Consider the following 24317-nt stretch of genomic DNA (forward strand, 5'->3'; position numbering starts at 1 on the left):
TCTGTGAGTATGAAATGAGTTCTGTGTTAACCAAGATTACCTTGCCCCACACGTCACAGCCGGTGTGTGAGTATGAAGGAAGGGGAATTCTCTCTCTGAGCTGAGGGGTTGAGTTCATGTTGCACAATGAGGAAAAGGATTTAACTTATCATGACATGCATCCCAAGAGCGGGAGAAAACAACTATACTGGTAGTCTGCAATAGTACCTAGTGTTGACACAGCAGTAAGTAACTTTGCATGAGCCTTGGCTGAGCCAGACCAGCTCATAGGGCAGGAGCTTATCTCCTGCAGTGCATTGTACAACCCCCAGGACAGGACACTAGTCTATCGCAGGGCTTTACCCACACATCTCTAGAGATGCATCAGAGCTCATTTGCACAGTCATTGGTATGACTCATTTTTACAGTCGTTGGTAAGACTCGACTCACAAACTTCTAATCTCAGGGACAACACTTTAACCACAAGGCCACTGAGCAGTGTTTGTACTGCTTATACTGTGCGGCTTGTGTTGTTGCAGCCTGGTCTCAGAGCAAAACGTATTAGGTTGCTTGTTTTGATTTGTGGTGTGTGTGGACTACTATCATTGTGGGAGTGCAATACTGTGGTTTGGATAGTGTGTTCTGTTTTCACTTTATCTGCTGGAGTCTGGAAACACCCTTATTATAGGAAGGACATTTAGGCCTATATAGGAGGTTGTTGGAAGGGTTTGGGAAATATGTCCTTTCTGGGTCAGAAAGATAAGACCAGACACCTGTGAAGGAATGGACCTTATATCATCTTGTGTAAGAAGAGCGGGAACATACTGCCATGTGGTGTTTTTTTTTTTGACACAGCATTTGTTCTCCCAAGAGCTGTGATGTTGTATTGTATTGTGTTGTGTTGTATTGTGTTGAGCTGCTGTGGTTGCCCTCTTTGTGTTGAGAGTTGTGTTTTGCTAGATTAGCATGGGGAATACTGCTGCATTGTGCATTGCTGTTAGTGTAGCCTATTTGCTGTTGTGTTTTATCAATGCCTGTTGTCTATCCCACTGTGTCCGTGGCTAGTTGCCCACGCAGATAGCCTTACGTGGCTCTGACATGAACTATCAAGTTAGTGACGATGAAACGGGGCAGTGGGCAGATTTATTTGCTCAAGATTAATTTGCTCAAGATCATACGATTAAGACGGTGCCACATAACGGACACGCCCACACTACATGGCACGTTCCCTTCACTCTCTCAGACAGATCGCTGGCAATGTTGAACTACTCCGGTTGTTAGATCAGCTCTGTCGTGCGGCTAGTGTTAATGAAGTTGTTTTGGGTGTTCTGTAAGTAACCTTACTTATATCAAGTAGGCTAAAGTAATAGCTATACAGGCCAACAGTAAGTGAGCTGTTTAAAAAAGTGTTTTGCGTTATTTCATGTGTAGTGCACTGCCCGAATCGTCCTATGCAGGCTTTTTTCCTCATGTTCCACAGTCTTGCAATGTTCAGGTTTGGGAGGAGTATGGAAAAGCAGAGTAGCCTTAATCCATCATGCGATTTTGTTTTATCATGTTATGCTATCATGTTTTATAATGTTATGCTATCATGTTTTATAATGTTATGCTATCATGTTTTATAATGTTATGCTATCATGTTTTTTTATGTTATGCTATCATGTTTTTTTATGTTATGCGACCATGTTTTATGCCTAGTAAAATGTTATGTTTTTTATAGTTTATTTTAAAGTCTATGTTTATTATTAATACGGACTGATGGAATATGGCAAATTCGTCCACCCGTGCTCTGATATCGCAGTTTGGAGGATTTGGATGATTCACTTGATGTATTTTGTCAATGTTTGTCTGTCTACATCATAGTGGAAATCCCATTATGTTTATTTATTTTCCCTTTTGTACTTTAACTATTTGTACGTAAAATGACATTTGAAATGTCTTTTTTTTTTTTACTTTTGTGAGTGTAATGTTTACTGTTCATTTGTATTGTTTCTGTTCAAATATTTTTTATTGAACACACACAAGAATGGTGTATAGGTATGAAAGACATGTGTACAGTTCTTATCTAAACATAAGAGAACAGACATGAACAACAAGACCCAGAGTTCTGGACACAAAACAAATATTACAAAACACGACATACAGAACAGGGACAGGTAGAAAGAAAAAGGGTAGATGTAACCCCCCACTTATACCCCCCCTTTATCCCCCATTCCACCCTATTCCCCTCCCGACTGATCGAGTGTCGGGGCCAGCACACGCTGCCCAAAGGTAGATTACAATATGACAATTGAGAGTGCGTTAAAAAGTACAAATTCACAGCACCGACTGGTCCAGGTAAGAGAGGAAAGGCTGCCAGATTTGATCAAATGTTGATAATTTATTGTTCAGAATATATCTAATTCTTTCTAAGTGTACAGTTTTTGCCACTTCGCTGAGCCATAATTTGGTAGAGGGCGCTTCCCTCCTTTTCCAAAACAACTAGATTAATTTTTTTGCCGAAATGAGACTGTAAGAGATGAGTTGTTTTTGGGAGTTGGTTAATCCGTTTAGGGAATCGGACACTCCCAGGATTATCAGAAGCAGGTCTGGGTCTATTGAAGTCTCCAGAACTTCAGAGAGGACCCCAAATATTCCACACCAATAACCATACAGACTAGAGCATAGGGCAAAGCAGTGGAGTAGTGTACCCTGCTCAGCCTGACATTTATCACACATAGGGGATGTATCAGGAAATATCCTATGCAGTTTAGTTTTGGAATAGTGTAATCTGTGTAATACCTTAAATTGTATGAGACGATGTCTGGAGTTAATGGAGCAGGTGTGGATATACTCCAAGCTATCCTCCCAGTCTGCCACCGAAATATCAGTCCCTAGTTCTTCCTCCCATTTTGCCTTAATGGCATCTGTAGAGGGTGCGCTAACAGATTGAAAAGCGTCATATAGACGAGATATCAGTTTGTCTGAGGTGGGGCATATTTTTATGCATCCGTCAAACATGGAAGGTTTAGCATTCTCAAATGTTGGGAGGTGTTTTCTAACATAGTCTCTAATTTGTAGGTATCTGAAAAAGTTACTTCTGGGAAGGTTATAAGTTTCTCTCAGCGCTTCAAAGGAAGCAAAGGTCCCTCCTATATATAAATCCCATATGGTACTTATCCCCAACTCTCCCCATCGCTCAAAGGTGTTATCAAGGTTAGAGGGGGCAAAGGAGGGATTCCTGGCAACAGGGAGCATGAATGATATTGGTCTAAGCTCAAAGTGGACTTTAATTTGCTTCCAGATTCGGACTGTGCTATGTATAATAGGATTGTTATGGTAAAGTGACATCTCCAGATTAACAGGTGACAAAATCACGGCACCAATAGAGAAGGGGTGACACTCCTGCCGCTCCATGCTAAGCCAGCTGGATGGCGGGGTTGCGCCATCCAGCAAAAACGTAACAGCGCGGAGGTTAGCGGCCCAATAGTAAAATATAAAATTTGGGAGAGACAATCCTCCTTCCATCTTGGATTTACATAGGTGTTTTTTACCTATCCTGTGTGTTTTATAATCCCAAATGAAAGGATTGATAATAGAGTCCAGTTGTTTATGAAATGATTTAGGTATGAATACTGGGATGTTCTGGTATAGGTAGAGCAGTTGTGGGAGGAAGACCATTTTAATGGCATTAATTCTTCCGAGCAGAGAAATTGGGAGAGTTCTCCAAAACTGTATGTTTGCCTTGAGATTTTGCATCAGAGAAGGGAAATTCTCTTTAAATAGTAAGGAGTATTGTTTGGTAACTACAATTCCAAGGTAGATACATTTTTCTGAAGATAACTTAACTGGAAGATGTTCTAGCCAGGAGGTGTTTTGCAACCGTATGGGCATTAATTCACTCTTGTTCTAATTTATTCTGTATCCCGAGAAGGTACCAAACAAATTAATCACCTCAAGAATAGCTGGAATACTAGCTTGGGGTTCTGTTACATAGAGGAGAATATCATCTGCGTATAGGGAAATCTTATTTAGAGTATCTTTAGTATTATAGCCATGTATTGCTGAATGAGATCTGATCACTTGAGCGAGAGGTTCAATAATTAGGGCGAAGAGCATAGGCGACAGCGCACAACCCTGCCTTGTCCCTCTGTGAAGGTTAAATCGGGGCGACATTGATTGGTTAGTGAGTATCCTCGCACAGGGGTTCCTATATAAAAGCTGGATCCAATTTATGAACCCATCTCCAATATTAAATTTCTGTAGGACCTTGAATAGATAGGGCCACTCAACTTGGTCAAAGGCCTTTTCGGCGTCAAGAGATATAACGGCAAGGTCCACGTTAGGTAACCTCTGAGAATACATAATGTTGAAGAGGCGCCTGAGATTGAAGAATGAGTTTCTATTAGGGATAAGCCGGTCTGGTCCGAATGGACCAATTTGCCAATTAAAGTGCTAAGCCTGTTAGCCAGAGTTTTTGCTAAAATCTTTTGGTCTGTATTAAGGAGGGATATTGGTCTGTATGACCCTACCTCTTCCGGATCTTTACCCTTCTTATGTATAACTGTAATAAACGCCTCATCCAAAGTAGATGGGAGAGCTCCATCCTCATTGGCCCAAACCAACATTTTGTGCAGGTAGGGAGATAGCATGTTGCTGAATGTTTTATAGAATTCACCAGGGTATCCATCTGGGCCCGGGGTCTTGCCACTCTTTAGAGATTTAATTGTTTCTCTAATTTCTTCAAGAGACATTTCCTTATTCAGGAAGTTAGAGTCTTCCTGGTTCAGGGCAGGAAGATTACAGTCCTCCAAAAAGTTTTGCATAATTAAGGGGTTAGGATCCGCTTTAGATGTATATAGAGTCTCATAAAACTGACGGAATCTGTCATTGATGTCTTTGGGGGAGGAGAGTAATTCCCCAGATGCAGATTTAACTTTGTGAATCATTCGGTCACTCATGTTTTTTCGAAGTTGTCTGGCGAGTAATTTGTGTGGTTTGTCACCAAACTCAAAATATTTTTGCTTGGCATAGAGAAAAGATTTAGCAATTTTAGCCGAGAGGATCTGATTGTATTTAAATTTTAAAGACATAATTTGTTTATGTTTCTCCATAGATGGATGTCTAGCATTCTCCCTATCCAGTAAGTGAATTTGTCCCTCCAGTTCTACCCATTTTTTTCTGTTTTGCCTACTCCTGGCAGTCTGAAAGGAGATGATACAGCCTCTCAAATAAGCCTTCAGCGTTTCCCACAATAATGCTGGGGAAGTCTCTGTGTTGTCGTTGGTATCAAAGAAAAATGTAATTTGGTCTTTAAGATGTTCACAGAATGTTGGTTCTGTGAGGAGCTGAGGATTCAACCTCCAGACCCTCTCGTTTGGTACGATGTCACCCAATCTGAGGGAGAAGGTGAGTGGACTGTGGTCAGAGATTATAATATCATGATATCTCACATTACAGGTATAGGGGAGTAGTTTAGCATCAACCAAAAAAGTAGTCAATTCGAGTATATACATTGTGAACATGAGAGTAAAAGGAGTATTCCCTACCCGTAGGATTAGAGATCCTCCATATATCAAATAAGTTAGAATTTTTTATGTAGGTATTCAAGAATTCGCTTGAATAGGAGGTAGGGGTTCGCCGGGTAGAGGATCTATCCAAATATTGGTCTAGTACACAGTTAAGGTCCCCTCCAATGACCAGATTAGTATGGGAGATATCTGGAATCAGGGCAAGGACTCTTTTGAAAAAAGAGGGGTTATCAATGTTTGGCCCATAGATATTTAGTAGAGTTACAGAAGTAGAATGGATCTCTCCTATTACGATCACATAACGACCCTCTTTATCCACAATAGTGGTTTTATGTAGAAAGGGAATTCCTTTCCGTACCAGAATCGCTGTGCCTCTCGTTTTGGCAGAGAAGTTAGAGTGATACACTTGTCCCACCCACTTACATTTAAGTCTGTTATGAGATTTGTTTTTCAGATGGGTTTCTTGCAAAAATATAATATCAGACGAAAGTGCTTTCAAGTGGGCTAGGACCCTGCCTCTCTTAATTGGTTCGTTTAAACCCTTGACATTCCAGGAAGTGAATGTAAGTCCCGCCCTCCTCTCATTTGTAGTTCCTATGGTGGCCTGCATAACATGTAACTCACTAAAAAGGTAAGAAAGCGCACCAAACCATCACGATCAGCATATGTAGCACCTACACCCGAGCAGTATCCAACCCCCCCCCCCCCCCCCGCAAGCACCTTTACTCTCCACCCTGTTCCCCTACTTTCCCCAACCTTTACCCCCCCCCCCATCAACCCACATTTAACAGGCATACACACATAGGACAGAAAAAAATATGAAAATAAAAATAACAAACACATTGTCTGGCCGATGCCAAAAAAGCATGGTGCGACCTCGAACAAGAGGTAAAACACAAATAAAATCCCAACTATGCGCTCACCTCTCACTATCCTAGAACTTCTACTAACATATGAACTGAGGAGGCTCCCGCACTTAAAGTGTTCAATTAGCATCTAATAAACCTAAACAGAATAAGTTGCAACTTAAACATATTGCGCACTTAAGGTTCATCTTGGGTCAATCCCTGAGATAAGCAAGATGTATCATCACAAGATTCTATTGCTAAGCAATACCGGTCTAAACATAAACCATCAGTAACCGACATAGACAGCAGTACAGTTACATATTGTGGGTTAGGAGAAGGGAACAAGGATTTTGATAAATTGAACGTACCCCCCAATCAAAAAAATAACAAAGTAAATAAAAATGTAAAAAAATTAAAAATGTAAAAATAATAATAAATTATTTTCAAATAATTTAAAAAAAGTGATTTATATATACATATATGCACACATACACATATACACATCCACACACACACACACACACACACACACATACATACATGTGCATACCTACATACATACACACACACACACGTATATATATACGCACACACACACACACACATATACACACGTATACACGCAGACATACACACACCCCAAAAAAAAATAAACATATAAAATAAATATTCTTAAATATATACAGATACATACACACGCATACACACATACATCCATACACACATATCTACATACACAAACATGCATACCCCAGAATAATAATCTATACAAATTTAAAATATACACATACATAATACTAAAATGCTAAGAGAAAATAATAATAAAGTACAAATAATTATTATTATATGTACGCACAGGAATAATGTAAGAATTTAAAAATAAATAACGAAACAAAACAAAAATGGGGGAATATAAGTATATCCATCCGAAAGTGTCAATGATCCGACCTGGAAGGCCTCCCAAACAGGCATCGCTCTAAACCCAGTCGGAATGAAAGTGAAATTAACGTTAAGTGAGAGCTCTGACCGCCCTCCATTGGTCAGCTCATCGTATTACATGTTCGGTAGCCCTTGCTGAGACCGTTTAATACGGTTTCACCCGTTATGGTATGGTATGGTATGGATTCGAGTCCGTGAGCAAACCTTAACACACAATGACAAGGCACTCTAACCTGTACGGGGGATTGGTGTATATTCCCGGACAAACTTCTCTGCGTCCAGAACCGAGGAGAGCCAGATCTTCTCCCCGGAAGGCGCAGGGAAGAGCAAGGCTGGGCGAAGATGGAGTTTGTAGAGTTTGGTCATGACATCTCTGTAGCCAGCGCGGTGCTTTGCCACATCGGGCGTATAGTCCTCATAGACACGAAAGGGGTGTCCTTTATGTAACAGGTTGCCCCTCATTCGAGCCTCGCGCAGGATAAGATCCTTGGTCTTGAAACTGTGACAACAGATGATTACTGGGCGAGGACGCTGGCCCGGTCCAGGCACTGGGACAAGGGCGCGATGTGCACGGTCCAGTAGGGGATCCGACGCCAAAACATCCGGTCCCATTGCATCCTTCAGTAGCTTGGCGAAGAAGTCGGTGGGGCGAGAGCCCGCCTCCACCCCTTCTGCCAGACCCACAACGCGAAGGTTATGATGCCTGGATCTGCCCTCCAGGTCGACCACTTTCACAGAAAGCCTCTGCACATTATCCTGCAATGACGTGCATAGCTTCTCTAACTCGTCGATCCTACCAGCGTTGAATTCAGAAGCTTTCTCAAGGTCCACAATACTCTGGCCCTGCGAAGCGACCGTTCGAATGGTGCTCTCGATTTTAGTGTCCAGTTCAGCAATAGTAGCCTTAAGATCCTCCGCTATAGCAACACGTAGTTCTCCCAAAGCCCGGGTAAGTTCTGTAAGTGTCACGTTGTTACCTGTGCCTTCCGCCATGTTTGTCTTGTTGTTTGGTGGGGAGTAGGCCTCTGATGTGGATTTATTGTCCTTTGGTCGCTTATTACTAGGCATTTTCACATAGACAGTTACAATATTGTATTAGAAAGAAAAGTTTGTTGTAACAAGTGCAATAAAGTAAGTTAGGTTAGATTATTTCGCAAAAAAGTTGCGGGAGCCTCTCACACACAGCCGTTCACTCCAACATGCTAGCTCCGCCCCCCCATTTGTATTGTTTATTTCACTTACTATCTACTTCACTTGCTTTGGCAATGTTAACATATGTTTCCCATGCCAATAAAGCACTTAAATTGAATTGAATTGAGAGAGAGAGAGAGAGAGAGAGGGAGAGGCGTGTGTGTGCGTGCGTGCGTGAGTGTTTATCGAACAGGTGTATACACGTGAGCAGTGTTTCTTATTAGTATTATTAGCTTGATGTGTCAGTGTCGTTGCAAAACAATGGAGCAGTATATTCTACTTGTCAAATACGTTCTCTGATTTGTGAAAACGCTCTAACCAATTTTCCCACCTCTAAATTTGACATAGCTTTTAGTACAATAAATCTGGGGGGTTGTGGACAGATATCTGTTATACACTCCTGTAATATAGCATACACGTTTTAAATGTCTATGTCTCTCTATCTCTCTGATTCTACAATCCATGGCATGTGTCCAAAGTTCAAACTGAGTTCCCTTTCATTCACAGTGGTGTCTCAGCTGGGTAGCTGTGTCAGCGCCCAGACCATTGGCTGTAACAACACTGTACATGCCGACGGTACAACGACCTATCAACTCTCAGAGCCCCTGCCAGGATCACCCTCAACCTGTGTAAGGCAGTGGTTGAATGCAAATGTGAGTGACCATATGATTGCTTATTTCGGGGCTACATCTGTATAACTGAGATCAACATTGTTTGAATGACACTCCAGTACATGCTGTGCAGTACTATTTTCATGTTGGACCTGATGATGAGGCAACTGGCAGATGTGTCACTGTATTCATTCACAGCAGTGGTCACCGGCCGCAGTCCTGGAGAACTACAGGATGTGCAGGCTTTATTTCCAGCCCAGCACTAACACACCTGATTCAACTAATCAAGGTCTTGATGATTAGTTGAATACCGGTAGTTGAATCAAGTGCATTTCTGTTCTGTAGCTATCCAGGACCAGGGTCAGTGAACAGTGAGTTATGCAATGCTGTGGCAACACAGAGTAACACCAGTTTGTGTTTTGTATTTTATTTAGGATACTGTTCTCACCACTGACAAAGACATTGACAAAGATCGTGTTGTGGTTCAGACCAGTCAATCTATTACCACCACAGGCTGCATGGACAGACTGAAGTACTTAGAGGAATGCACACATAATAAAAAGGTGCATAGAATACATTTACCCTCCACTACAACCCTGCTGTTACTGTATGGTTACTGTTTGTGTTGGGATAACATGAAAATAAAGATCATGATTATGGATTTAATTTGCATACACATGCTGTAGCTGTCACTAGGTCATAAAGTGCTTTATAAAGGCAAGCTCACATCATGCAACACCTGTGTGTAGCACTCACTATTTGGGCAATGCAGATTAGCCATTTTGTACCAAAATACTCACCACATATTCACACTGGCTATCAGTGTCATGAACACATAGAACATAGCAGCTGGATTCATGAGCATTTAAGGCCAGAGAGAGTGCAGACATGTTCAGGCATGTTCAGGACGTCTAGAGTGACTATTTCCTCTCTCTGCCTTCTGTTAACCTGTTTTTTTCTCCATCTCTTATAGATGTCATTTCGTAAAGCAGAGTGCCTTGGTGAGTTTGAGTCCATATTACAGTGTTATTGTCAAATCACCAGTAGCAAAGTAGAGAGTTACTCTTTCTAAGAACAATGCACTGGTGAGATGTTTTCACCAGAAATGAGAATCCACATCAGACACCTACATTAAATCCCCCCTCATATTCTCACTGCTCTGTAGTTGTGGAAGTACCGAAATACACATCCCACACACATAATGTTCAGAGAGCATGCCCACAAGTCTGCAAACTTGAATGGCCCGTTTAGTCATGTCAGACTTCTTTAGATGGGATATTTAGCACTTTTGGAATCGTTTGGCTCCCCATATGCCTGATTTCTTCTGAGTAGTAGTTGCAGTAGTAGTAGTAGTAGTAGAGGCAGTAGCAGCAGTAGAAGCACTAGCAGTAGTAGTAGTATAGCAAGTCATTACTTACTGTAACTGTAAATAAAGTGCATGTACATTTGAATGAAAGAAGACTAATACTGGTTCAAGTTAGTTACTAATGTTCTTACTGTGTTGTTAAATATAACTACACCAATAATCTGAAACATGACGTGCAACTTTCCTTCGTTATCTACTGTCTGCTTGACAATATGATCTCATATCATTTCCGTCGCCATAAAAAAAAATAGACACGCCTGACAGCTACATAATTTACTGAGGGTGCACGACAGGCGGGGATAGCGCAGCACAAAATCCATACTAAAGAGCACACAAGAAAGCGCTTCACTCGTAGCAGTTCACTCGTAGCAGAACGCAGTGATTAGACGTTTATTTGCAACTTCTGAAATAAACAAAGTCGGTCTTCGGTTTATATCGCGACTAAAATGATTCCTTCTGGCGTGATGGTGTCAACCTTATATGCGCATGGTAAGTTATAGGCTACATGCCCTACCCTAACCTTTTCAGGAACTGTTCAGGAACTCTTAAAACGTATTAAGTTAAATGGCGCACTGTGACCTAACTACCTGCAAGTTTTATAGTCGCAATCATTAATTCTTTTTTTCAACCAAACAGCATTTGCTGTTTGCTGAGGTATTGGACTGTATACATGTAACTCAAATTCATAGATGTATGTTTTAACCATATTTTGAAGCTAAGATTGTTCATTTACAAAGACAGTGTTAATAAAGTAGCCTTAAACTATTTACTGTGTAGACCTGTGTTGGGTTATGGAGTTGCACAATTAAGGGCTTGTAGCCTACAAATTAACAACTGACTTTCAGCATGCTTATAGGGAGGGGAACTCAACATGTACAACCCTTACATAAATGACTGATGATTGGCTGAAATAAATTGATAATAAGAACCTTGTGGGAGCTGTTTTGTTAGATTTCAGTGCAGCTTTTGACATGATCAATCATAGTCAGTGGCATGTACTCATTAATGCCAAGAGAAGCCAGGCTTACCCAAAAAACTACAAATAATAACATACATTATTTTATATATTTAGTCCCTCTGTGTTTCATAATTTTCCTGCTGAATGTATCTCACCTGAGAAAGCATCCGAGCGAGCGAAACAGCACCCTCAGTATGTGTAGCCCATCTATCTAATGCTGTCTAGTCAAAAAGAGAATGATATTGTTGCCGCTGTAGCATTGAATGCAAGGGAAGCCAGCAAGCATTTGACTTCCCTTGATAAAAAATGAATAAAATAACAGCCAATCAGAGTTGAAACTGTGCAAGCTCGACTGTGAATGGTCCTGGCGTTCTAGGGAAGCCAGTTTGGATTTGGCTTCACACCAATCACATCACATCAAAAGGCAAACGTCATTTACAGAAAACTTGAATTGTTGTGTCGTTGTCCTCCGGTGGCTAACTAGCTAGCTAAAATCGTCCCTTTCTTAAATTAGCCATGAATGGAGATAGGGATTTGGACTTGTGGTTTTAGTTAATTCTCCGTACTGGCCAATGTTTATAATGGTGATTCTGATCCAACCATTAATTCATACATTGTGCCCCTGGCCTGAGAGGATGGAAGTTCAATATGTAGCTAGATGTAGTGGGCTAATGTTAACTAGCTGGCCTGGCGCATCGTTGCCCATGAAAGGAAGTTAGGCAAGCGAGCAAGCATTTTAGCCAGGTATTCTAGGACAACAGAAACAGTACGTATGACTGAGTCATAGACCGTTTCGGCAACATGAAAGAGAGGAGGATGTCATTGGTGCTTCTCTAAAAGAAGGGTGAGTCAACATGTTATTTGTACTTTCACGCACACACACACAAACACAAATCGGTACCATGGACAGCCACATCATATTTGGCTTACGTTGATTTGACTAAATCATTTTTGGTATCTGTTAGTTGTCACTGTTTTAAACTAAGCATAGGTGATTTGATGATGTTGAAGTTGAAATGGTGCTGGAATAGTGGAGACAGCTCCTGTTTTCCTTTCACCTTGCGGTAATTCTCAGTGGTTCTAAATCAAAGGTTGTTGTTTTTTTCCTGGCTTGGCTTCCCCATTGATTTTACCCATGCACCACTACATAATCTGCTGCTGGAAATTGTTTTTGTGTTAATGCTTTACAGTGAAGGAAAAAAGTATTTGAACCCCTGCTGATTTTGTACGTTTGCCCACTGACAAAGAAATGATCAGTCTATAATTTTAATGGTAGGTTTATTTGAACAGTGAGAGACAGAATAACAACAAAGAAGTCCAGAAAAATGCATGTCAAAAATGTTATAAATTGATTTGCATTTTAATGAGGGAAATAAGTATTTGACCCCCTCTCAATCAGAAAGATTTCTGGCTCCCAGTTGTCTTTTATACAGGTAACGAGCTGAGATTAGGAGCACACTCTTAAAGGGAGTGCTCCTAATCTCAGCTTGTTACCTGTATAAAAGACACCTGTCCACAGAAGCAATCAATCAATCAGATTCCAAACTCTCCACCATGGCCAAGACCAAAGAGCTCTCCAAGGATGTCAGGGACAAGATTGTAGACCTACACAAGGCTGGAATGGCTACAAGACCATCGCCAAGCAGCTTGGTGAGAAGGTGACAACAGTTGGTGCGATTATTCGCAAATGGAAGAAACACAAAAGAACTGTCAATCTCCCTCGGCCTGGGGCTCCATGCAAGATCTCACCTTGTGGAGTTGCAATGATAATGAGAACGGTGGGGAATCAGACCAGAACTACACGGGAGGATCTTGTCAATGATCTCAAGGCTGGGACCATAGTCACCAAGAAAACAATTGGAAACACATTACGCCGTGAAGTACTGAAATCCTGCAGCGCCCGCAAGGTCCCCCTGCTCAAGAAAGCACATACAGTGGGGAAAAAAGTATTTAGTCAGCCACCAATTGTGCAAGTTCTCCCACTTAAAAAGATGAGAGAGGCCTGTAATTTTCATCATAGGTACACGTCAACTATGACAGACAAAATGAGAAAAAAAATCCAGAAAATCACATTGTAGGATTTTTAATGAATTTATTTGCAAATTATGGTGGAAAATAAGTATTTGGTCAATAACAAAAGTTTCTCAATACTTTGTTATATACCCTTTGTTGGCAATGACACAGGTCAAACGTTTTCTGTAAGTCTTCACAAGGTTTTCACACACTGTTGCTGGTATTTTGGCCCATTCCTCCATGCAGATCTCCTCTAGAGCAGTGATGTTTGCTTGTTTGCTTGCTTGTTCCACCCCAATGGTGGAACAAGCTCCCTCACGACGCCAGGACAGCGGAGTCACTCACCACCTTCCGGAGACATTTGAAACCCCACCTCTTTAAGGAATACCTGGGATAGGATAAAGTAATCCTTCTACCCCCCCAAAAAAAAAAAAAGTAAAGTGGTTATCCCACTGGCTATAGGGTGAATGCACCAATTTGTAAGTCGCTCTGGATAAGAGCGTCTGCTAAATGACGTAAATGTAAATGTAATGTAATGTTTTGGGGCTGTCGCTGGGCAACACGGACTTTCAACTCCCTCCAAAGATTTTCTATGGGGTTGAGATCTGGAGACTGGCTAGGCCACTCCAGGACCTTGAAATGCTTCTTACGAAGCCACTCCTTCGTTGCCCGGGCGGTGTGTTTGGGATCATTGTCATGCTGAAAGACCCAGCAACGTTTCATCTTCAATGCCCTTGCTGATGGAAGGAGGTTTTCACTCAAAATCTCACGATACATGGCCCCATTCATTCTTTCCTTTACACGGATCAGTCGTCCTGGTCCTTTTGCAGAAAAACAGCCCCAAAGCATGATGTTTCCACCCCCATGCTTCACAGTAGGTATGGTGTTCTTTGGATGCAACTCAGCATTCAAAGAGTTGAGTTTTTACCAAAAAGTTATATTTTGGTTTCATTTGACCATATGACATTCTCCCAATCCTCTTCTGGATCATCCAAATGCACTCTAGCAAACTTCAGACGGGCCTGGACATGTACTGGCTTAAGCAGGGGGACACGTCTGGCACTGCAGGATTTGAGTCCCTGGCGGCGTAGTGTGTTACTGATGGTAGGCTTTGTTACTTTGGTCCCAGCTCTCTGCAGGTCATTCACTAGGTCCCCCTGTGTGGTTCTGGGATTTTTGCTCACCGTTCTTGTGATCATTTTGACCCCACGGGGTAGGATCTTGCGTGGAGCCCCAGATCGAGGGAGATTATCAGTGGTCTTGTATGTCTTCCATTTCCTAATAATTGCTCCCACAGTTGATTTCTTCAAACCAAGCTGCTTACCTATTGCAGATTCAGTCTTCCCAGCCTGGTGCAGGTCTACAATTTTGTTTCTGGTGTCCTTTGACAGCTCTTTGGTCTTGGCCATAGTGGAGTTTGGAGTGTGACTGTTTGAGGTTGTGGACAAGTGTCTTTTATACTGATAACAAGTTCAAACAGGTGCCATTAATACAGGTAACGAGTGGAGGACAGAGGAGCCTCTTAAAGAAGAAGTTACAGGTCTGTGAGAGCCAGAGATCTTGCTTGTTTGTAGGTGACCAAATACTTATTTTCCACCATAATTTGCAAATAAATTCATTAAAAATCCTACAATGTGATTTTCTGGATTTTTTCTCTCTCAATTTGTCTGTCATAGTTGACGTGTACCTATGATGAAAATTACAGGCCTCTCTCATCTTTTTAAGTGGGAGAACTTGCACAATTGGTGGCTGACTAAATACTTTTTTCCCCCACTGTATACAGGGCCGTCTGAAGTTTGCCAATGAAGTGTTGTGGTCAGATGAGACCAAAATGGAGCTCTTTGGCATCAACTCAACTCGCCGTGTTTGGAGGAGGAGGAATGCTGCCTATGACCCCAAGAACACCATCCCCACCTTCAAACATGGAGGTGGAAACATTATGCTTTGGGGGTGTTTTTCTGCTAAGGGGACAGGACAACTTCACTGCATCAAAGGGACAATGGACAGGGCCATGTACCGTCAAATCTAGGGTGAGAACCTCCTTCCCTCAGCCAGGGCATTGAAAATAGGTTGTGTATGGGTATTCCAGCATGACAATGACCCAAAACACACGGCCAAGGCAACAAAGGAGTGGCTCAAGAAGAAGCACATTAAGGTCCTGGAGTGGCCTAGCCAGTCTCCAGACCTTAATCCCATAGAAAATCTGTGGAGGGAGCTGAAGGTTCGAGTTGCCAAACGTCAGCCTCGAAACCTTAATGACTTGGAGAAGATCTGCAAAGAGGAGTGGAACAAAATCCCTCCTGAGATGTGTGCAAACCTGGTGGCTAACTACAAGAAATGTCTGACCTCTGTGATTGCCAACAAGGGTTTTGCCACCAAGTACTAAGTCATATTTTGCAGAGGGGTTAAATACTTATTTCCCTCATTAAAATGCAAATCAATTTATAACATTTTTGACATGCGTTTTTCTGGATTTTTTTGTTGTTATTCTGTCTCTCACTGTTCAAATAAACCTACCATTAAAATTATAGACTGATCATGTCTTTGTCAGTGGGCAAACGTACAAAATCAGCAGGGGATCAAATACTTTTTTCCCTCACTGTATATCCCCTGCTATATTGTGTGTCGAGAGTTACCGGTCTAACAGAACACAGAGGGTGTTCTTTAATGGAAGCCACTCCAACATAATCCAGGTAGATTCGGGCATTCCCCAGGGAAGTTGTCTAGGCCCCTTCTTTTTTTCAATCTTCACTAATGACCTGCCACCGTACTGAGTAAAGCCCATGTATCTATGTATGCCGATGGCTCAACATTATACACTTCAGCTACCACAGCAAGTGAAATCCCTGCAATACTTAACAAAGAGCTGCAGACAGTTATATATTGGGTGACAAGTAAGAAGCTAGTAATAAATATTTAAAAACTAAAAGCATTGTATTTGAGACAAACCATTCACTAAACGCTTAATCTCAACTAAATCTGGTAATGAATAATGTGAAAATTTAGTAAGTTGAGGAGACCAAGCTGCTTGGTGTAACCCTGGATTGTAAACTGTCATGGTCAAAACATATTGATGAAATGGTAGCTAAAATGAGGAGAGGTCTGTCTGTAATAAGGCTATCAACAAAACAAGTCCTACAGGCCCTAGTTTTGTCGCACCTGGACTACTACCCAGTCATATGGTTAAGTGCCACAAAGAGGGACATATGCTAATTACAGTTGGCCCAGAACAGAGCAGCACAGCTGGCCCGTAAATGTACACAGAGAGCTAACGTCAATGACATGCTGTCACGAGAATTTCTATCTCTAATTAATCAAACTTAATGCTTTGAATAATTCCCAGAGGGTGTAAGGCTCTGGTTTAATCATGAATTAAACGAAGGTCCGCAACCAACAAGAATGATCTGTATGTTTTAATCATGGAGAGCTCTGCCGCCAAAAAATACATATACAGCCTTTATACCCCCTGACACACAAAGGCACTTTGCTCCGCCCACCTTTAAACAGCTTCTCAGTCCCCTTCACCCTGGAATGCTTTCTCAGCAGTTTCTAACTCCTCCTCCTCTGTTAGTGGGTTGACACTACATTATAACTCTAACACCGTTCACACATTTATACTGTATTTGGGGTGAAATCCTTTAGTCATTATTCTTAAAATACAAATGAATCTATCACATGCATGTCAATCACTCCTGATTTAAAGTAGAGGAGAGATTTACTGCATCACTACTTGTCTTTGTGAGAGGGATTGACATGTTAACGAGCTGTCTGTTCTAACGACTAGCACACAGTTCAGACACCCATGCATACCCCACAAGACATGCCACCAGGGGTCTCTTCACAGTCCCCAAGTCCAGAACAGACTCTGGGAAATGCACAGTACTACATAAAGCCATGACTACATGGAACTCAATTCCACATCAAGTAACTCATGAAAGCAGTAAAATAAGATTGAAAAAAACGGATAAAACTAACCCTTAAGGAAAATTGCGGACTGTGAAGAGACACATGTACACTCACACGCTAGCACACACACTCTACACACACGTACATTTTAATATTGTTGTGTGGTGGAATTGTACATTTTGTGCTGTGGATATGTAGTGGTGTGGTGATGTAATGTTCTGTTTTATTTTGTTTGTTTATTTAGTGATGTGTCCTTAATGTGAATGGACCACAGGAAGAGTAGCTGATGCCTTGTTTACACCTACACATGTTACATCCTTACAACCTGAATGAGACTAAAACACCTTGCTACAAGAGCCAGTCAAAATACTTCCCACAATACATGTGTAGCCTATTGACTGCCAAAATAAAACTCTCATACTGGTTTCACATTAGTATAACATATATCCCTGTCTTCTGTATGTGAAGCCAGTTTTCCATGTTTTGTTAGGCGGAACATGATATTAGAAAGCCAAACTGACTGTGAAGAATTATCTGCCAGCTGTGCTCCTAACAGGACGTGGTAGCCTAGTCTACATTTCCTGGTATCTGAATGGTATAATCCCTGTTGCCACTGTGGACAGCCTCTAACATAGTCTACAAACTACATAGGATTTGCATAGAAATTACTTTTTTTGATCAGCCTCCCCACCAGAAATGTGGTCCCAGTAGGAGAGTACATAGTAGGAGAGACCAGAAGCCTGAATGCCATGTTATTGCGAAAGAGACTATATGAACAGGATCATAGAAACCATCCTATGTCCCTTTTTTTCACAGTGGTGTTTCAGATGGTTAGCTGTGCCAACGCCCATACCATTGGCTGTAATGTTACTCAATATCCCAACGGTACAACAACCTATCACCTCTCAGAGCCCCCACCTTCAATCAGTTGTGAGACAGAGTGGGCGTATCCAAATGTGAGTGACATCAGAAATCACCTAATCATTCAGAAGCAGGGTTGGGGTCAACTTTAATTGAAATCAGTCAATTCAGGAAGTGATTTGAATTTAAAATCCCAAAATTGAAGTTTTGACATCAATAGCTTCTCCTTTTTCATTGAAAATAGATGCCCTTTTTCAATTATTGATTTTGATTTTTAGTTTACTTCCTGAATTTACTGATTTCAATTTGATTTAAACCCCAACCCTGTTCAGAAGACTAGTGCATCTGTCATCATTAGGGACCATGTTGTTACTGACCAGGAGAAACTCTCTGTGTTTGTTTAGGGATCCACGCTGACCTTTAAAGGTGAAACAAACTCAGATCAGGTCCTGGGTGTGACCAGACAGTCCATCACTACCACTGTCTGTCTGGGTACCCTGAAGTACACAGTGGACTGTGTAAAGCCTCAGGTACTGTATGAAGTACTAATGTTGTCATTTAATTTGGTTATCACCTCTTCTCCATGCATGTGAGAGGCAGGTAGCCTAGCGGTTAAGAGCGTTGGGCCAGTTACCGAAAGGTCGCTGGTTCAACTCCCCTAGCCGACTAGGTGAAAAGTCTGTCGAAGTGCCCTTGAGCAAGGCACTTAACCCTAATGGCTCCTGTAAGTCGCTCTGGAGAAGACCGTCTGCTAAATGATGTAAATGTACATTCAGAAAGAAAGGGGAGCATATAACATGAAAGTGATGGCAATGGATCAATGCATGACTGGACTTGTAAAGGTCTAGTCTCCACTACATCACTTCATGGTGTCTTATTGTCAGGTCTAGACTACATCAATGCATGGCTGGACTTGTAAAGGTCTAGTCTCCACTACATCACCTCATGGTGTCTTATTGTCACCTCCTCTCTGTTGTCTTTCAGGTGGTGAATAAAGTAGAATGTGAGTATAACCCCACCTCCAACTGAAAACAACAAGATCACACGCACATACACAGAGACGCACGCACACACAAACACGCTGTGGTTTCCATTCATCAATCTACAAACTTCTTTTAACAGTAACTGAATACAGATATAACACAGGAACTCAAAGAAAACCACACAGGAACTGAAAAGCGTCATACAGGGGTGGAGCATGGGTTTACTATATCATACCAAAGCTGCTGCACAAGTTATGTCCTGTTTCTGTTGTGTATTGGAAGAGAGGGGCCGTATATTTACTACAGCAGGCATATCTGATCATCCCCTTTGTGTTTCTTAGGTAACTGCACCATGGAACATAGCAGACCCTCCCCTAACCCTGACCACATCAAGGCTGTCAGGCCAGGTGAGAGAGTGATAAATATGAAGTCATAGTTGGAATCAGGATGTGTTTTAGGCACTTAGGCACCCAGTCCTGAGAAGCAATGTCTACAGTGAGTGTACAAAACATTAAGGACACCTGCTCTTTCCATGACATAGACTGACCAGGTGAAACCTGGTGAAAGCTGTGATCCCTTATTGATGTCACTTGATAAATCCACTTCAATCAGTGTAGATGAAGGGGAGGAGACAGGTTAAAGAAGGATTTTTAAGATTTGAGACATTGGTTGTGTATGTGTGCCATTCAGAGGGTCAATGGGCTAGAAAAAAGGATTGAACGGGGTATGGTAATAGGTGCCAGGTACACCGGTTTGTGTCAAGAACTGCAACACTGCTGGGGTTTTCACGCTCAACAGTTGCCCGTGTGTATCAAGAATGGTCCATCACCCAAAGGACATCCAGCCAACTTGACACGACTGTGGGATTCAACATGGGCCAGCATCCCTTTAGAATGCTTTTGATACCTTGTAGAGTCCATGGCACGACGAATTGAGGCTGTTCAGAGAGCAATATTTGGAAGGTGTTCTGAATGTTTTGTACACTCCGTGTATATGTCTACCACGATGAGTCAAGACAGGAAGACCGAGACCTCTATATGACTTCTGAATTACTACCATTTTGGATTTCAGGGAACTTCACAGCAAATGTAATTGATTCTGTCAACTTACCCCTCCTACTTTTTACCCTAGCTATGTCCCCATGTTCATTCGCTCTCTCAATTCAATTTCAATTGAATTTAAGGGCTTTATTGGCATGGGAAACATATGTTTACATTGCCAAAGCAAGTGAAATAGATAATAAACAAAAGTGAAATAAACAATACAAAAATTAACAGTAAACATTACTCACAAAAGTTCCAAAAGAATAAAGACATTTCAAATGTCATATGTCTATATTCAGCAATCTGTCAAAGTAGTTTAGTGAAGTAGTACAATGAAGATGGATTGTATAAACTTGACTTGAATTGACTGACATGCTCCACTGCTGCCCTGCCTAACAGGCCTGTGGAGGAGATGAATGTGGAGAGGCACTCAGGCTAAACCAACTCAGATTGTACAGTGCATTTGGAAAGTATTCAAACTTTTTCCACATTTTGTTACGTTACAGCCTTATTCTAAAATGTATTAAATAGTTTTTTCCCCTCATCAATCTACACACAATAACCCATAATGACAAGCAAAAACATTTTTAAATTTTTGGTGCAAATTTCTCACAGAAATAAAAACGAAAATATCACATTTACATAAGTATTCAGACCCTTTACTCAGTACTTTGTTGATGCACCTTTGGCAGCGATTACAGCCTCAAGTCTTTTTGGGTATGACGCTACAAGCTTGGCACACCTGTATTTGAGGAGTTTCTCCCATTCTTCTCTGCAGATCCTCTCAAGCTCTGTCAGGTTGGATGAGGAGCGTCGCTGCACAGCTATTTTCGGGTCTCTCCAGAGATGTTTGATCGGGTTCAAGTCCGGGCTCTGGCCGTGCCACTCAAGGACATTCAGAGACTTGTCCCGAAGCCACCCCTGCGTTGTCTTGGCTGTGTGCTTAGGGTCGTTGTCCTGTTGGAAGGTGAACCTTTGCCCCAGTCTGAGGTCTTGAGTGCTCTGGAGCAGGTTTTCATCCAGGATCTCTCTGTACTTTGCTCCTTTCATCTTTCCCTCGATCCTGACTAGTCTCCCAGTTCGTGCCGCTGAAAAACATCCCCACAGCATGAGGCTGCCACCACCATGCTTCACCGTAGGGATGGTGCCAGGTTTCCTCAAGACGTGACGCTTGGCATTCAGGCCAAAGAGTTCAATCTTGGATTCATCAGACCAGAGAATCTTGTTTCTCATGGTCTGAGTCTTTAGGTGTCTTTTGGCAAACTCCAAGCGGGCTGTCATGTGCCTTTTACTGAGGAGTGGCTCCCGTCTGGCCACTACCTTAAAGACCTGATTAGTGGAGTGCTGCAGAGATGGTTGTCCTTCTGGAAGGTTCTCCCATCTCCACAGAGGAACTCTGGAGCTCTGTCAGAGTGACCGTCAGGTTCTTGGTCACCTCCCTGACCAAGGCCCTTCTCCCTCGATTGCTCAGTTTGGCCGGGCGGCCAGCTGTATTGTGTGTAGATTGATGAGGGAAAACATTAATTTAATCCATTTTAGAATAAGACTGTAACGTAACACTGTGGAAAAAGGGAAGGGGTCTGAATACTTTACGAATGCACTGTATATCAACACCGATAGTCAAATCTCTCGTTCTGTTATGGATTTGGGTGTTATCTGAATGCTCATGTGGGAGACTGGGTTTGTACCCGGATCATCTGTGAGCCACAAGACTGTGTTAAGACTACTGATCTAAAGCCTATCATTAGCTTCCTCCTTTATACTGTAGTAACACTGTAATTATAAACTGTTTTATTTAACACCTTCCATACAATAACATTACAGGACTTGAAATTCCAAAACATACTGGTAAAAAGAACAATGTATACAATTAGAGAAAATAAAATGTGTCTGTGTGTTTGATGCTGATCTACCCTCCCTCTCCTCCTCTTCAACAGAGCACAATATATGTTTTGGTGATTGGTGTGTATCAGGGATAACATTTGGGCTTTCCTTTGGGATATCAGCTGCTGTCATCATCATCCTGGTTCTCCTCATTCGCTACAAGATCCACATTTACCGGTAAGCATCTTCATCAGAGGGGATGTACTGTAACTGTGGAACTCAGGGTTGGAGTGTTCATTCAGGAGATAGTGAAGAAAGTCTGTTGAATACTTTTAATTAAGATGATTGGACGATGTATGATGGGATTCAAGGTTTTGATGTTCTATTGTTGTGCTGAGAAGAAGAGTTTTATATATATGACTATATTGATGATGTACTGTATATTTTCAATAACATAGTATTTTGATAGTATGTATCTGAGTGGAGTTTTGCTGTCTTTTCTAGAGTGTGCGTGTCTGTTGGACGTTGGGTGAATGGGAGCACTAGAGAACCCTCTCCTGACCCTGCTCCTGCTCTCAATGTCAAGTACTCCACTGTGAACCAGCAGGCAACAGTCATCGTGTGAGAAGGGACCAGGGGGTGAAGGGGAGGAGGGAAAGAGAGAGAGGAGGGAAAGAGGAGGGAGAGAGAACAAGATGTAGAGGTTATAGGAGAGGAGGGAAAGTGGTTTGTTTGCTTTGGGTTCGCTTTCATGGCAAATGAGAGTAGGTTCTCACCCGGCCAACTTGTTCACTTAAAGGGATAGTTTGGGATTTTGGCAACTCCCCAGAGTCAGATGAAATTGTGGATACCATTTTTATGTTTCTACGTCCAGTATGAAGGAAGTTAGAGGTAGTTTTGCGAGCCAATGCTAACTAGCGTTAGCGCAATGACTGGAAGTCTACAGGAACAGCTAACATGCTAGCTGTTCCAGTAGACTTTGTCACACAAAAAAGAGAAGTGTTACACTGTCTGTATGGTAAATTGTACTCTGCTATTGCTGGGAGGGGTTTATGTTTCATTGATTATTTTCTGGCTACTTGTAGAGTTGTTATTATACAATATATAATATAAATATAATAATATATTTCTATATGACACATTCTATTGCAATGTGATTGAATTTACTGAGTAATAGCTCATCTATTATTACTATTACTCAGATTATAGAACCTATCACTTATATATATTTCATTATTTATTACATATCTATATATTATTATAATGGTGGAGGGAAGTAGACATCTGAATGACCCCATACACTAAAGAGAATAAGCTAACCCGCTGTGGAAGCTGGGAAACTCTTATTACAGCTACACCAGGGAGTGTACAGTGACGGGTTACACTGCAGAAACTTCTCCCAAATCTTGTCCTTACCCACACATACCAGTCTATTATGAATTGAATGTTTTTAAGTATTTCTGTTACTTTTTAAAAGATGGCAGTCGTTTTTTTCCTGTGGAAGCTTAGACTCTTTCAATGAGTGTCTTGGCCCAGAAGCACACACTTACACATTGTATACCACATTCACACCTCTCCATCCACTCCCAGTGAGCGGTGTACATAGACACCATTCCCTTTCACTCTATTCCTTAGGCTGTTCCCTCTGACTTGGTAGTGTAATGGTACAACAGATATAACTCCTCTCCTGCCTTCCCCTCTGGCACGCCCTTGCAAATCCCCCAAGTCCTACCCCTTGGCACTATACCCTAGCTAGCCCCTGACCCCTAAGGTTTGTAGAGGAAATATAAGCAATATGGGCAAAATGGCACCTAGGTTGTCAGAGGGCCATGTTCCCATGTTCACTTAATGGAAATGCTTATTATGAAGAGAATAGACTAGTTCAATGTATTTTATATGAAATTATCTTAGAATACACAATATATTGAAATATAATGATTTATAGCAGTCTATATGTATATGAATTATTACAGTATATACTGTAAAATATATTTGAAATTCAATGTGATCAATGAGAAGTGACCAATGATAGCCAATGGAATATGTCATATTTCAGTGCTGATAGTGCCTACATTATTGATTAAAAGGCATACAGTACTGTATTATTTCATCTGTTCTTAATACTGTGGCAAGTAGCCTACCGCTTAAGAGCATTGGGCCAGTAACTGAAAGGTCGCTGGTTTGAATCCCTGAGCTGAATAGGTGAAAAATCTGTTCATGTGCCCTTGAGCAAGCACTTTACCTTAATTGCTCCTGAAAGTCGCTCTGGATAAGAGCGTCTTCTA

At 41.6% G+C, this 24317-nt stretch overlaps 1 protein-coding gene across 1 annotated transcript; it reads left to right on the forward strand.

Annotated features, from left to right (window-relative positions):
• Nucleotides 1-10742: 10742 nt before the first annotated feature.
• Nucleotides 10743-22899, forward strand: LOC121543212. The gene is made up of 7 exons (XM_041852946.1): nucleotides 10743-10933; nucleotides 18138-18277; nucleotides 18587-18712; nucleotides 19167-19185; nucleotides 19507-19572; nucleotides 22146-22269; nucleotides 22537-22899. The coding sequence occupies exons 1-7, from the start codon at nucleotides 10891-10893 to the stop codon at nucleotides 22655-22657; spliced, it is 639 nt and encodes a 212-aa protein (XP_041708880.1). The 5' UTR covers nucleotides 10743-10890; the 3' UTR covers nucleotides 22658-22899.
• Nucleotides 22900-24317: the final 1418 nt, after the last annotated feature.

The sequence above is a fragment of the Coregonus clupeaformis genome, chromosome 17 (genome assembly GCF_020615455.1).
Source record: "Coregonus clupeaformis isolate EN_2021a chromosome 17, ASM2061545v1, whole genome shotgun sequence".
In the NCBI taxonomy this organism is placed as follows: Eukaryota; Metazoa; Chordata; class Actinopteri; order Salmoniformes; family Salmonidae; genus Coregonus; species Coregonus clupeaformis.